Source organism: Thunnus maccoyii, chromosome 22 (genome assembly GCF_910596095.1).
Source record: "Thunnus maccoyii chromosome 22, fThuMac1.1, whole genome shotgun sequence".
NCBI lineage: Eukaryota > Metazoa > Chordata > Actinopteri > Scombriformes > Scombridae > Thunnus > Thunnus maccoyii.
The window spans coordinates 18265951-18280828 of NC_056554.1; the positions used below are offsets into that span (position 1 = coordinate 18265951).

A 14878-nucleotide genomic window follows, 5' to 3' on the forward strand; every position below is an offset into this window, starting at 1 on the left:
CTTGAAGGCGCCAATTCCCTAAAATGAGTCTCGAAAAAGAAATATTCGAAAAACGTTTGAACTTTTTTTTTTTTTTTTTAAGGCAAGGTACAAGACTGTGTACATATCGTATTTTAGGAGAGAAAAAAATACTTAGAAAATATGTTTTTTTTATTATTTGTTTTTTGTTTCTTTACAAAACAAGTTAGGGAAGAAAAAAATACATTTTTTGACAATATAAGTGAACAAAAAGTACAACAATATGGAAAGATTAATAAATCTGTATGTAAATGATAAAAAAAATAATAAAGTCCAATGATGTAAATTCATTGCATGAAACTCTTCCTTAATTTATATCATCATGGTCATGGTTATGTGATGTAAAACAAAAAAGTTATCAAGCTTCAAACACAACCATTAAAGAAACAGGCGCGAATAGGCCAAGCATTTCTTGTCCATGAAATGAGACCATCAAACAATTAAAAGTGACAGTGTTTCATACTTAAAACTTTTATTTGAGGCAGGTACTTTGGATAATCCCTTTATCTTGCATTTTATTTGATGCAACATTTATTGTTGGATGGATTAGCTTTTAAGCATTAAAAACATGAAGGAAGGAAGGAGGAACAGCTGTGTATGAAAATATTGGCACGTGACTCAAAAATATCTGAAATTACATTTTAACTGCAAGACAGGACCGGCCATACACATGTGGCCCACAGTTCTAATTTAACATCTGGGCCAATACTACACTCAACAACTGGCCCATATCTTGTTTGCTGCCTTACAGATGGTGCCGCCGCTGTCGCACCTGAGCCATGACTGGTTCATATGACTCATGCCAGTGCCGACTGAATGCCAGCTGTGCCAGTAATGAATGTGAGGCAACAAACAGTAAAAAATGAATTCAGTTTAAGGCTGCTATCAGCCCAGTGATATCTAGTTATTAGTCCCTCCAGCAAAATGATATAAAGGTATTTTTTAAATGAAATTTCAAAACTTTTCATATAGCTGTCCATTTTATTATTCCAATTCTAATAGGATGTATCTGTTTTTATTCAATTCTTTTAATCTCACTTTCTCATTTAAATCCAGTTTAACGTCCCCTCTCTGCCCCCCATATCTCACCGAGTCTGACTGACTGAAAGGACCACTAGACAACTGTGCACATTTCAGCAGGCTTTATTATTATTATTATTATTATATTATTATTATGTATTAATTATTTCAGTTTGGCCCCTCACAGAAATCACTCGTATCAAAATAAAAAGTAAACTTTAACATTCAAATATTTTAGGCCTAACATAGCATTTTATTGTAGTAAAGTGCAAAATTCCACATCACCTGAAACTGATATATTAAGAATAATGTATGAACAGTGCATAGGAACATTAGACATTTTCTTTTAAAACAATGCATTAAATGCTTTTAAAGCACAATAATGAAAAGCAAAGTCATACTGTAGCCTATGTAAACTCTTATTTTACACATTGCATTTCTTTTTCTAGGGTCATGCCGAGCAAACGATCTTTTCAAAACAAGTATCCGCGTGTGCACACACACACACACACATCCTCACTCTTTGGCTTGCAGTATTCAACTCTAGCATGAATCTAACTATCACGACAATCCATAAACACAGAGACTCATTCAAGTAGATTGTTAATCACCGTGTGTGTTTGATTTACTTCATCTCGTTCAGGAAATATATATATGTAATATATATATATATTCAAAACAAGGATACCGGTCAAAAGGCTTTCTATGGTAATGGAAAACTGGGAAACTCAACTATGCCTGGAAATTTTTGAACAAACCAGATCAAATCTGTCAATACTGTATAGGCAAATTTCCCACATTTTGTGAAATTTCTAGCAAAGTGGTAAAAAAAAAAAAAAAAAAAAAAATCAGGCATCACAGACAAACAGAGGGTTTGCCAATTTAAGTATTTGAGTCCGTCCAGTCACATTCTTTCATTATTCACATTCATGTGTGTTTACAGCAAAGTCTTCTGATATAAAGCACCTTAATTAAGTTTAGAAGTATGCAACACAGGTTTAGCAGGAGACTCACACTGGCAGATTCTCAGTGCACAAGTTGTTTTTTTTTTGTTTTGTTTTTTTAAACACAGCTGAGTCAAAGCTCAGTCGCTGTATCATCCAGTGTGTCATCTCAATATTGTCAGAGGTGTTGAGGCAAAATGTGGCAGCTGCTCCGAGTACTTTCTTGTACAAGGGACATTCGAAGAGAAGATGGATGCAACTTCAGGGTGACGACACTAGAACTGATGTCAAAACCTCAAAATCTGTTGCATTCACCCACAGTCAAAGTGCTTTTAATTGGTGTAAAAAATATACAAATCCTGTCTTCCGTTTGTTAAACCCCTCTCTCTTCGTCGTCCTCCTCATCTCCGTCGTCGTCCTCCTCGTCTTCCTCCTCTTCACCGTCTTCCTCCTCTTCCTCCTCCTCCTCCCCAGGGCTGTAAAGATCATCGACCAGCTCGTTCAGGTCGTGTCCTTCTTCCTCCTCTTCCTCCTCATCTTCCTCCTCCTCCCCCTCGCTCCTCATTTCTTCTTCGCTGCTGTCATCGAGGTCGTCGTCGTCCTCCTCCTCCTCCTCCACGGCCTCTTCCTCATTGTCCTCCTGCTCTTCCTCTTCCTCAAGATCTGAAAGATGACCTGATGGGTGAAAAAAAAAAAAGATTCTTTTAACCACTGAAACTCTTTTCATTTAACTGACTTTACTTTAGCGTGTATTTAGATACCTTGAAACTGTGCTAATAAATATTATATATACTTAATATATGTGGCAAGTGATTAAACTACTGTGTTTTATGTGAAAGGCATTGCTGACAGGGACAAACCTACAGAGATTTATCACCAACTCTGTAGTCCCCCTTTAGCATCTTTCAGCTCATTGTTTTGGTATTCTGGCCGACAAATTTACCATTTGGTTCAGTCTCATTGCAAAAAACTCTGATAAATTCACTGTACAACACCAGTCCAGCAAAAAACAGCAGACAGACACAGTTAATGACTAAAGAGCCAGATATTTCTCTCAGGAGTTGGTGGAGACCAAAACAGAATATTTGACATTCATCAGATGGACAGAAAACAAGATTTCAAATAAATGCTAATGTAGCTCTGTGCTTGCTAACATGTTAGCAAATCATAACTTTATATGTGATAATGTTGTCTTTTCAGTTTGTTCTGCTGTCTCTAAGTGGCTAAAAATAAGTAAATAAAAAAAAAAAGAAATGAATGAAAATTCCTTACAAAGAGAATTAATGGCAGCAACAATGTGACATGGAAGTTCCTCATCAAGGAATTTTCTCATTTCATCTTCCATCATCACTCCGAGAACCTCCGTCTCCATGTCGATGTACTCTGGGTAGAACATGTTTTTTCTTAACTGCCTGCGGCACCTAAAACACACAAACACAGACACACACACCATGGGCGAGGGTTGTTAGGGATTGGACTTTTTTTCATCTAAAAACATCTTAATAAATATGAAAGCAGTACTTACTGTCTTCCTGTTGTCTTGTATGCCTGAAAAAGGGACAAAAACTGATTATTTGGACACAAAAAATACACAAAAATTTCCAAAAACAGCAAAATTACAGCTATTAAAAATGGTGGCAACCTAATCACAGGGTTTTTGAAATAAATTATTCAGACAAATCTGAGGGACACTATTAAAAATGTCAACTTCATTTTATATTTTATATGTATTACAAAAACTTAGCTGTCATAGTTTTTGTCACTGTTTGATCTATAGCTGCGGACATTCCTCCTCACTGTATTACAGGACAAACATCTATTTTAATCTATAAGGTTTGAGGAAAAGTGTTTCTCAGTAACACATTTGATAAACTTACTTGTGTTTTATCCTGTTAACTACAAATCACAAGCAAGTTCCAGCACTGCCAACCATTTTAAACGTTATGGCCTTTAGATACACATTGGAAAGTGATTGGTAGTTAAGTGTGATTTGATTTATGCTGAATGGAACAAAACATACAAACACTGACAGCTTCGAGTGATGCTTCTCACCTCGATGAAGCGGAAAGGGTCGTTTTCCTGCATGAGGCTTTCGAGGCCACAGCGGACCTCCTGGAGACGGGCCTGGTCCTGGCAGATCCTGGAGATGTTCTTCTGAATCGCTGGCCCGTTGGTGTCACAGTGAGTACGCGTGCATTCTCGCAGTCGGGTGATGAAGCGGAGAACTTTGGCCTTCATCTCGTCACCCAGCCTGTTCAAACACTGCTCAGAGTCGTCCATAAACTTCTAGATGAGGGAAGCGATGGAGATGAAAAGACAAATAAGACAGGATGTCATTTGTATTGGGGGAAAGTACAGGTTGGATAAAAGTAGAGGTTAAAAGTGATTGCTAGGAGTGTAAAGATTCTCCAAATCTAATTTTTTTGAATAGTAGCCCTTTCACACATGTACCACACAGCAAGAGATCATCCATGTGACAGACATAAAACAGCTTTTATTTCATGAGATTCACAGGAAGTCCTCTGTCCCATTAGCGCTAGCTTCACAGTGGAGCGTTCAGGCCCAGTCAAAACAATGCAGCTTAGCTGGCCTGCTACGTTTATCCAGCGCCGGCCGCACATGTAAAATAACAGCTGTGGATGAAAGGGTGAGCTGACTGCTGGAAGTCAAAGACGTCGTATTTAAATTTATGTTCTGCTTGTTCAAGAGTTGTTTGATAAATCATACCATCTTTCTTACTGCCGGATTTTGTTGCACTTACAGTAGCGAGCAGTTGTAGTCCACTCACTCACTGTGAATTCTCCAGAGAATTCACGTCTGTATTCACACATGGGCTCAATCTGACATTAGACTGACTTTGTAATAGTGAGCTGGCAGCGTAAAGTCCATTTAATGTCCGGTCTGACTGGCTCAGATATTTGCGTTCACACATACAGCTCCTCCGCGTAATGTCCAGAAAATTTAAAATAGGATCCACGCTGAAAAATACCCAAGTTTCCATAGTCAACAGAAAATTTACTGGCAACCGTTTTGATAACTGATTAGTCATGCAAGTTATTTTTCAAGCAAAATGTCAAACATTCACTGGCTCTCAAATGTAAGAATTTGCAGCTTTTCTCTGCTTTACATTACTGTAAATTGAATATTTTGGGGTTTTGATTTGTTGGTTGGACAAAACAAGACATCACCTCGGGCTCTAGGATATTGTTACAGGCATTTTTCTTTGTTTTCTGATGTTTTATGGATCAAGTAATTAATCAGTTACTTGAGAAAATAATCGGCAGATTAATTGATAATGAAAATAGTTGTTAGTTGCAGCCATAATTCACATTCATATGTTGAACATAGCATCTATGTAGAACAGGAAAAACTAAAAGAATAAAATAATTAATACACTTGAATAACTAGTGCTGTCAATTAAAAACAAAGACACTCAAGGTGCATCCCGTCTTTTTTCTTTGCCATTGAAAGGTATCGTTAAAGTCACTGAGAAGCTGCCAAGACTGTAACCAGATTGTGATCACAAAAACATTAAAAACTAAAAGATAAACTGTGGGAGTTTCAGATGATATTAAAAATATTGTTTTCTGGAGGGTTTTGGTAGCCCTGTTGGACTTTAAATTTGTACCATCTTACCTTATTCTGTCTCTCCTTCTCCTTCTGCTCCTGGAGTTTTTTCTCCGCCATGCTGTATTTCCTTTCAACCCTGTACAGCTGCTTATCCAGCGTTCCCTGGTGAACGTAAAGTAGCATTTGCTCAATGAAAATGATGTCACAACAGATTCCCAGAGTTGAAATATTTCAAAACATGAATGCATCAGTGCAGGGGTTGAAAAAAAAAGCACGATTAACTACTACTGTACAGGCATGTTATTGGCAAAGGACAAAAAAAAAAAAAGAGTGTAATGAGTAAACTGTTTCCCTTCATTTGTTTTATTACAAACTGTAAGACCTGGAAGATTTTGATTATGAATTATCATGTTTAACCACTGTATTTAATGACACATGTTCAGTTAATGGCATATAATAAAATTTAATGATGCTGAACATGTGCCAAGGCAGAGAGCTGCTCGCAGATACTGAGATGGGATTATGATTTTGCTGTTGTGAGAGGGTCACTCATAAAAAAAACTGAGCTGAGAAATAATTGCCTACTTTGAGAGTAATAAGTGCTTTCAGAGTGATCCTTTAATTGGCCTTTGATCTACACATGCCTCAGATAACTGTGAGCGGCTTTGAACACGTCTGTCCAATCTGATCATCGTTGCATAGTTAGTGAGTGGAGAATGTGAGGAAGATTATAAAAGGTTATTGATGAGGAGAGCAGGAAAGAGTCTCACAGTCATCTTGCACTGATTACAGTAGATGATTGCATGCAGTTCATGAAAATACACATGACCAAAATAAAAGTCATTCAGTGTCTGCCTGAGGCCAATTTCTTCATGTGTTGCCTTCACGATGTCTCATATCTTTTACTGGCTTTAACTGGAACTAGTATCTATAATGGTAACGATAGTGAATTTGATGAGTACTGTATGTACATCATTGGTGATGTGTCTCATAGAACTAAGGAGAACGTCATAGGTTCAATTCCCACTGTTACTACATGTAGCCTGCAGAGAGTACATGGAAATAGCACACACACACACACACCATCTCGTCCTGTGAAAACCATGTTTCTTCAAAACATCAACCTTTCATGAGTTAATACAAACAAGTCTGTTTTCAGTTTTGTGAATTTTCATCAGTTTGTCTGAAAATCGTTGAAGTTACCAAATTTGGAGATACATGTTTTTCATTGGATAGCAATGACATGCAGATAAGTCATCTTTCTGCAATTTATTTTAAAATAAATCATGAGTAGGACATTAGCTGGCTACTTAAGCTAACCTGGTGACCAGTATCATTCATCTGTGGCCATCTAGTATTTCATCCATAAGGCTACAGCCCAAGAAATCTTCCTGAAAAGCGTAAACATGTTGCTATAAGCATAGATGCACTTGTGGACACCTGTGTGGTGTAATTTGCAAACAAGGCGCCCATCAAAACCTGCTCATGCTTCTTTCCCCTGGCAGCACAACTGTGTCGTTAGCTGGCAGCTAACAGCTGCTCTTACTGTGAAAGCCGTGCGTGACAAATAAACACAAGCATGGTCACTTCGTCTTGTAAAATACACCAAACAACGCGCACACAGTTCCGCTGCAAACTCCACTTACCGGCAGTTCCCCCTTTTTTTAGAGTGAAAGCCCAATGATTATGTTATTTCTCCCAGCGAGTTCTCCCCCTGTTGAACTCATTAAAACAGCCAAGATGGCGCCAGTCGCATTCCTCCCGCTCACCGCTGTCCTTTTTCAAAATCGGCAGGTTGAGCTCGAGCTGAACGCAAACAAACATCCTCGTGGATACTTGGAAAGGGAAAAAAAAGTCTTCACGCACTTCAGTCTACAGATTTCCTCAAATCCTCTCCGTTTCACTCAGGCAGCTCAACTCTATATTTTATAGATGATTCATGTGGGTCACATTTTCAGATCGGAAAATCCGGAATTCCAGTTTAATCTGGAAAAAAAATCACATCCCTGACTGTATCACTGACAAATACTGGTGAAGTGCTGCTCAATAATATCTTTTCAAATCCAATATTTTATCCTAAATATCCTTCATTCTTCTTTATTTCTCCTTTTCATCTTCAATACTACTACTAAAATCCCTGTGAAAAAAATACTAATAACTTGATCTTTCTTAAGTGTACAGCCTTCAAATGAGTTGATCAAAGCAGAAAATTACAATAAGCCATCAGCCAAACACTTGAAACTTGGCCTGTGGTTGAGGTTTGTCTAATCCACCAGAAACATTTGAGGGGAATCAACCATCGTGCGGAGGATCTTTCATTATACTGTGAGTCCATCTGGCTACCAACACAGTGTAAAAACAGCTACACAAAGACTTTTGCTAGCTTACTTCCTCACTGTTGAAATAGGAAAACCTAATATTGTGCAATCATTTCGGCTGAGAAGGACACTAGTTGTAAGTTAGACGATGCTTATGCAACATGTTGAACTCAACGGGTTGTGAACTGAATGTGAACGGCACTGAACTGGAAGCCTCTCAACTTCACACTCGGGAAGAATGGAAGCACAGGAAGTGGATTTAACTACACTATAGAAAGACCACATGTGAGTCATGTGACGCTTTCACTCGTTCACCGACAGCATTCATTCATCAGGATTCCAGACTCATCACAGGACTTTGTGTAAGTCAGACAATGAAAAGGAGGTTAAAGCGTGTGGACTGTGGAGGCCACACACATTTCTTTTGTTCAAAATCTTTAAAATTCAAACTGTAAACTTTAACCTAAGTATCCAAATTTAGGTCAACATGGACGAGGCGTTCAAAACCTTGAACCCTGCCTTTACATTTAACGCTTTCTGAGCGATTCCAAAACCTCTTTTTCCATAATAATACCGACTTTCCCAACCTGTGTAGAAACAACTGATGATCATGAAAAGTGTACCTTCAGATCTTTCATTGTGTTTTTCAGGGTCTTGATTGTGTGTCCCGAGTGTCCTCCTTCTATAGTGCAGGCGTTGCACACGCACATCTTGTCGTCCATGCAGTAGTATCTGGAGTTGCAGATCAAATTAAAAAAAAACAAATTCAGTTATAAATGCCAGATCTTCGTGAGATACTGCACACATTAATGAAGCGGTGCTACTACAGAAAATACAAGGTGGAAAGTTTTAGCCTGGTTTTGTACAAGTTATAAAAACAGAAACAAGTGTAATTAGAAGAGCAACAATCATATAGAAACCACACAGAAGAACCACAATCACCTTGCTTCATAAAATATGGCTATTTTGATGACAGAATATATATCTTAAAAAGGAAAATCAACCTTTAAATACAACTGTTATTATTATTATTCCCTTGAGCTTTGCCAAATTCCATAAACATACATTTCTCCCAAAGCTAAAACAGAGGCAGAACTGCACAAAGCATGTTTCTTTCTACTTAACTGATTTCTAGTTTTATTGTTTGGCAGACAGTTTTTTTTTCATTAATAAAATTCTTTCCATTCTTTTCCAAAAGTTGATATCAGTTACGTTCATTCAGTCACAGCAAGCTGACGACTCAGTTTTTAGCGCCACAGCAATCATCAATCATGTTACTTTATAAAAATAATAACATAAATAGAACTGAGGTTATCTGGACAGAAAATAAATCAGCAACAATTCTGGTAATCAATTAATTTCAGTCATTTTTTTTTAAATAAAATGTCACCATACAAATGGTTACAGCAGCTCAGATGCTGTTGCTGTTTTTTTACCATATATGGTAAATATTCAGGGGTTTTGGATTGATGGTTTGATGAAACAAGACATTTAAAAGACGTCACCTTGGGCTCTGTGAAATCATAATGGCCATTTTTCACTATTTTCTGAGATCTTTAGACAAAACAATCAATCGCCAATTCAAGATAATAATTGGCAAAATAATCCACAATGAAAATAATCCTTTGTTGCAGCCCTAAACATAAACATGATACTGTATAAGTAGTACCAGCCAAAAGTTTGGACACACCTTCCCATTCCCTTGAATAAGAAAGAGTCCCAACGTTTGACTGGTACTGTATATATAATATAATCATAAATATTAACCCAAAACAGTCAATGCAGCGTGCTGTACAGATTTAAAATTTGGGGAAAAAGAGAGTAGGTACCCTGAGCTGACAATCAATATTAGGGGAGAAAAAGTGGTTTATATTAGACCTTAGAAATAAGCTGACAGTCACTGAACTTGCCAAACGAGTGGTTGATTGATCTAGTTACCCTCGATCAAAAACTTGTGACAACGAGAAAAACATTCAATCCAAGATGAACCCACCTTTTTAAAATGTTAACATTTCAATATACGGGTGCATGTGTACCGTACCTGTATATCTCGTCATGATCCGGGCACTTCCTCTTCCAGAAGTCATTCATCGGTTCCGTCAGCGGATGCTCGCGAAACGCCGGCAGCTCCAGATGTGGCTTTACATGCTCCTGGCACATCGACACCTCACACTTCAGGCATGTCTTCACTGCAAACACTGACGCAGCAGCAGCAGCTTCCTTCTTGTCACCCCCTTCCTGAGAAACAGAAGGCCCGTCTGCGGAGGTGCCTGATGCCTCTGCGGCGACTGAAGGGCAGTAGTCACATGGAACAGCAAACACACTCTTGGCCTGCTGTGTTGGCAGAGAAGAAGTCAGCGACTCTCTGGATTTCAAAGCTGTAGCAGCTGCAGTGGTGGCTCTGCGGCGGTGACGGTAGTCATCAGCAATATTGGCTAGTTTGAAGTTTTTCTGAAAGTTGGTGCCACACCGGTGGCTGTCACGGCACTCTGGGCAGCGGAAGCGACCTCGGTCTGCTTGCCGCTTTAGACGGTCCAGGCAGGTCTTGCAGAAGTTGTGGCCGCAAGGTAACAAGTGGGGGTCGCGGTACAAGTCCAGGCACACCGGGCAGGTGAGCTCCTCTTGCAGGACGCTGGACTGCTCTGATTGGGCCGACGCCATGTCAGTATTCAGACTGTGAAGCCGGAGAGGTGAGCTGGAGGCGGGTGGATGTGCTGAGATGAGGTGATGAGACCGATGAGGAAGGAGATGAGGAGGTGGAGGGGAGAGGACTCAAGGGAAGGTGAAAAGAGGGGGACGGGGAAGAAGAGCAAAGGTCGGAGAGGTAGAGAGGCAGAGAAGGGTGGAGGGGGAGAGGAGGAAGGGAGGCTGAAGGTTTCCAGATGTTGAACTTTACTCTCTGTAGATTATCTGGATCTATTACAGGTTGCTGAAGCCTTCAGGAATAAACAAGAAATGCTTGTTAAAGTTGCTCATAGTGCAGAAATGATAAAGACAGTTAACATAAGATAAAATCATCCAAGTCATTCACTGCTTCCAATTTATCAAATGTGAGCATTTGCTGCTTTTTTAATTGCTGTTTTAACTAAATGCCTTTGAGTCTTGGATATGTTTCCTTATTTTCTTCTATATCTTAAACATCTTATAAAAATGTAAACAATTTATTGATTTAATGAAAAATGAGCTGAATAATGATTATTTTCATTATCAATTAAACTGATGTTTGTTTTTTCAGCTAATTAATTAATTATTTAGACTGTTACATGTCACAAAATTTGAGAAAAAATGCCCGTTGTATTTTCCCAAAACACAAGGTGATGCTTTCAAATTGCATTTTCTGTCTGACTAACAGACCAAAAAACAAAGATATTCAACTTAGAATGACATAAAACTGAGAAAAAACCCCAGAAATTCTAACATATAAGAAGCTTGTTCTTGAACTTAAATATTTGGTGATTAATTTTCTGAACGAAATCATAACTTGCAGCCCTCTACATGTATATGAATACAGCTGAAACGTGAGTCAATTAATTCATTAGACAATCGACAGAATTTTTTGCTGGTAACTGCTTTCAATTAATTGGGCAACTCTTTCAGTCTTTTTTTTTCTGTAAAAATGTCACATTCACTGGTCAAAGGCCTCTTAAATGTGAAGATTTGCTGCTTTTCTCTTTAATACATAATATTTTTGAGTTTTGGATTAGAGCTGTAATTATTTTCATCATCGATTAATGTGGTGAATATTCTCTCGATTAGTCGTTTTTTAACATTCTTTCAAGTCAGAAAATGGTGAAAAATGTATATAACAGTTTCCCAAAGTCTAAGATGCCACCGTAAATGTGTTGTTTTGTTCTGACTAACGACCCACTACCCAGAGATATTCAGTTTACTTAAGAAACCAGAAAATATTCCCATTTAAGGAGCTGGAACAGAGAATTTTAGCGTTTCAATTAATTGATTATCAAAATAGTTGGTGATTAAATTTCTGTCAATCTACTAATCATTGCAGCTCTATTTTGGACTGATGGTTGGATAAAAAGCAAGCAATTTGAATAAATTAACTTAGGCTTTTGGGAATTACAGTGTAATGGGTATTATTCAGAATAGTCTTAGACATTTTCAGACAAAATTATTCAGGAAAAATAATCTGCAAATTAGTTCATTATGAAAATAACTGTCAGTTGCAGCTCTGCAGTTGCAGTGGTGGAGAGTAAGTAATTACATTTAGGCTACTTAAGTACTGTACTTAAGTGCAATTTTGAGGTACTTGTACTTTACTTGAGCATTTCCATTTGATGCTACTTTATACTTCCACTCCACTACATTTCAGATGGAAATATTGTACTTTCTACTCCTCTACATTTATTTGACATTTATTTGACACTTGATTTTGGCTTTTAATGTCTTACAAAAAGCAGTGTGTAGTCGGGTCACATTTCAGATGTCTATGAGTTGTTAACAGCTCCACCAAATAGTGATTTTTCCCTCTAAACTTCTCACATGGTTTCATTTCAATAAATGTTCAAATGACCCAATATTTCACCAAAAATCAACAGATTTGTGTATCAGAACTTTGTTTTTTCTTCTTTCCTCTCCCGTTAATCATCTCACAACTCCTCAGATTTATCTGGTGACCCTTTGAAGGGGCCCGACCCCTAGGTTGTCAACCACTGGACTAAACTAACTATCTATATATATATAGTAGTTCAAACTAGCTCCACTTCCAGCAGCTACAACAGTAACATGCTGCTCTATCACTGATGCTTCAGTATTAATAATCTAATGATGTCATATATAATAATATATCAGTCAGAGGGACCAAACCAATACTTTAGCTACATCAAGCTCATAATACTTATGTACTTTTACTTAAGTAGGATTTTTCATGCTGGACTTTTACTTGTAATGGAGTATTTTTACATTGCTGTTTAGGAACAGCTATGTAACAATACTTAAGTAAATGATCTGAGTACTTCTTCCACCACTGTCTAAATGTGATTAGGCCTTCAGGAACAAAGTAATCTTTGACTTATTTTAACCATTTTGTGAGAACATGTGAAACTGATGTAACGACCACCAAAGTATAATTATCACTTCCTTCTTCCTGTTCATGCAGCCATTTAAAAATGAAAGTAAAACATAACATTTAGGCCTTCCAAAAGAAGGTCATTTATTCTGCTGTTTGGTTAAACTTGTGGAGAAGTCTCTACTGGGATTCAAAGGTTATGACCTCAAGATAACCTGGAAACCTGCCAACCTTCAGCTGTTTACATGAGACAAGAGGTGCAGCAGTCATCTACCTGTCAAGCCTGCACACTGTAGGCCTACATGAGCTGCTCTAAACGGATACCCCTTCTACATAAAAGCATGTTTTTCCCTCACTGTTACCGGTACAATAACTATAAATCAAGGTGTCAACCAACAATTAGCTGTCCTGCCTCCCTGTTAGCTTCACTAATCTCCCCGATGGCTGAGTTGCAGTGATGAGCTAAAGCAAAAACCTACAGACAGACAGACAGACAGGATGTTAACGCTACTTACCTTGACAAAATGTGTATTTATAGGGTCTCTATTCGTAAAAACAGAGATGTACAAGCTTGTTTGTAGCATAAACGATGAGGCTAACCGTCTAAAATCTCGAAGCTGCGGTGCACCTGTCGTGCTCGGGCCAACATGATAACCTTACGACCGGTTAGCTCCGCTTTTTCTTGTTGTTGTTGTTCCCACAGTGTCCTGTCCTGTTTTTTTAGGAGTCCGAGGAAATATTCCAGTCATCGGGCGTTTAGTTTGTCATCTGGAGTTTTCGGCATTTGACACAAAAGGACGAGTCGACACAGACACACACAAACACCTGTGCGGCAGACAAACAAGCGGTTGGCTAACTGAAAGTGTACAGGGTGATGCGGGGAAAATGCTACCTTCACGGTGCCTCGGAAATCCCGGCGTTGCACTGACGTATATATTCTGTATCGCCGTTATTCTGTGACCACAGTAATGTTTGACCGCGGAGGGCGCTGTTATACATTGCTGTGGTTAAAGTCCCCCTTCACCCATCAAAAATGTGTTTTGCTTAATGTCACTTCACTTGGATTTTTTTTTTAAATAAACAGCTTTATTGAAACAGGTTTACAGCACCTTGTGTCTTCAAACGCACCAGGAGGACTAAAGGCTGTAATAAAATATAGCTACATAAATATCTTGTAAAGCTTAAAATAATTTTACATTTTAACAGCTTTTTTGTTTGTACATTCAGATATTGAAGAAATGTATTGTTTGATATGGACAGTCAGCTCTGAAAAGTTTGGCTTTTTGCTTAAAAATCCCTGCCAGACATGTTTTAAGATGTATATAAAATACTTTGAATAATAATGTGTCTGATATGTTTTTTTCCACACAAAAAAATGTTAAATTATGTTGTTAAAATCCTTAAAATGGCATCTACTTGTCCACCCCTCACTAAAAATTCCAGGATCTATAAATATGCAAATATTTTTCATTTCAAAAGTTTTCGTGCTGTACATAAGTCTCATAAATGTTCCACATAATAATAATAATAATAATAATAATAATAATAATAATAATAATAATAATAATAATAATAATAATAATAATAATAAACTTTATTTATATAGCATCTGTCAAAACACAGTTACAAAGTGCTTACAATAAAAACAAAACACATTTAAAACACCGAAATTAAAATGAACTAAAAGCCATAAAAAATAAACATATTATATTATTATATTTATAAAAAAATAATAAACATGAAATTAAAAACAAATAAAGTCAAGTAAAAATAAGCAGGCAGCTAGGTTAAAATCAGGAAATACTTTCTGATAAAAGTACATTTTAAGAAGAAACTATCTTCTTAAAATCTATCTTCTTCTAAGTTAAATATTGAACCAGGATTGGTTTCTAAACTAGTTGTGATGTCACAAATCCTGCTCGTAGGCAAAAGGTTCAATTTACATCAATGTCTTTCTTGAGCTCTTACTTCACGTGGATGTT

The 14878-nt window shown here is 37.6% G+C and overlaps 1 protein-coding gene across 1 annotated transcript; it reads right to left on the reverse strand.

Moving 5' to 3' along the window:
- Positions 1-1145: 1145 nt before the first annotated feature.
- zgc:92594 (uncharacterized protein LOC436996 homolog) lies at positions 1146-13793 on the reverse strand. The gene is made up of 8 exons (XM_042402057.1): positions 13412-13793; positions 9912-10806; positions 8494-8602; positions 5619-5714; positions 4035-4268; positions 3508-3530; positions 3255-3403; positions 1146-2657 (listed from the first exon to the last, which is right to left on the reverse strand). Exons 2-8 carry the CDS (start codon positions 10529-10531, stop codon positions 2356-2358), a joined length of 1533 nt encoding a protein of 510 aa, XP_042257991.1. The 5' UTR covers positions 10532-10806; positions 13412-13793; the 3' UTR covers positions 1146-2355.
- Positions 13794-14878: the final 1085 nt, after the last annotated feature.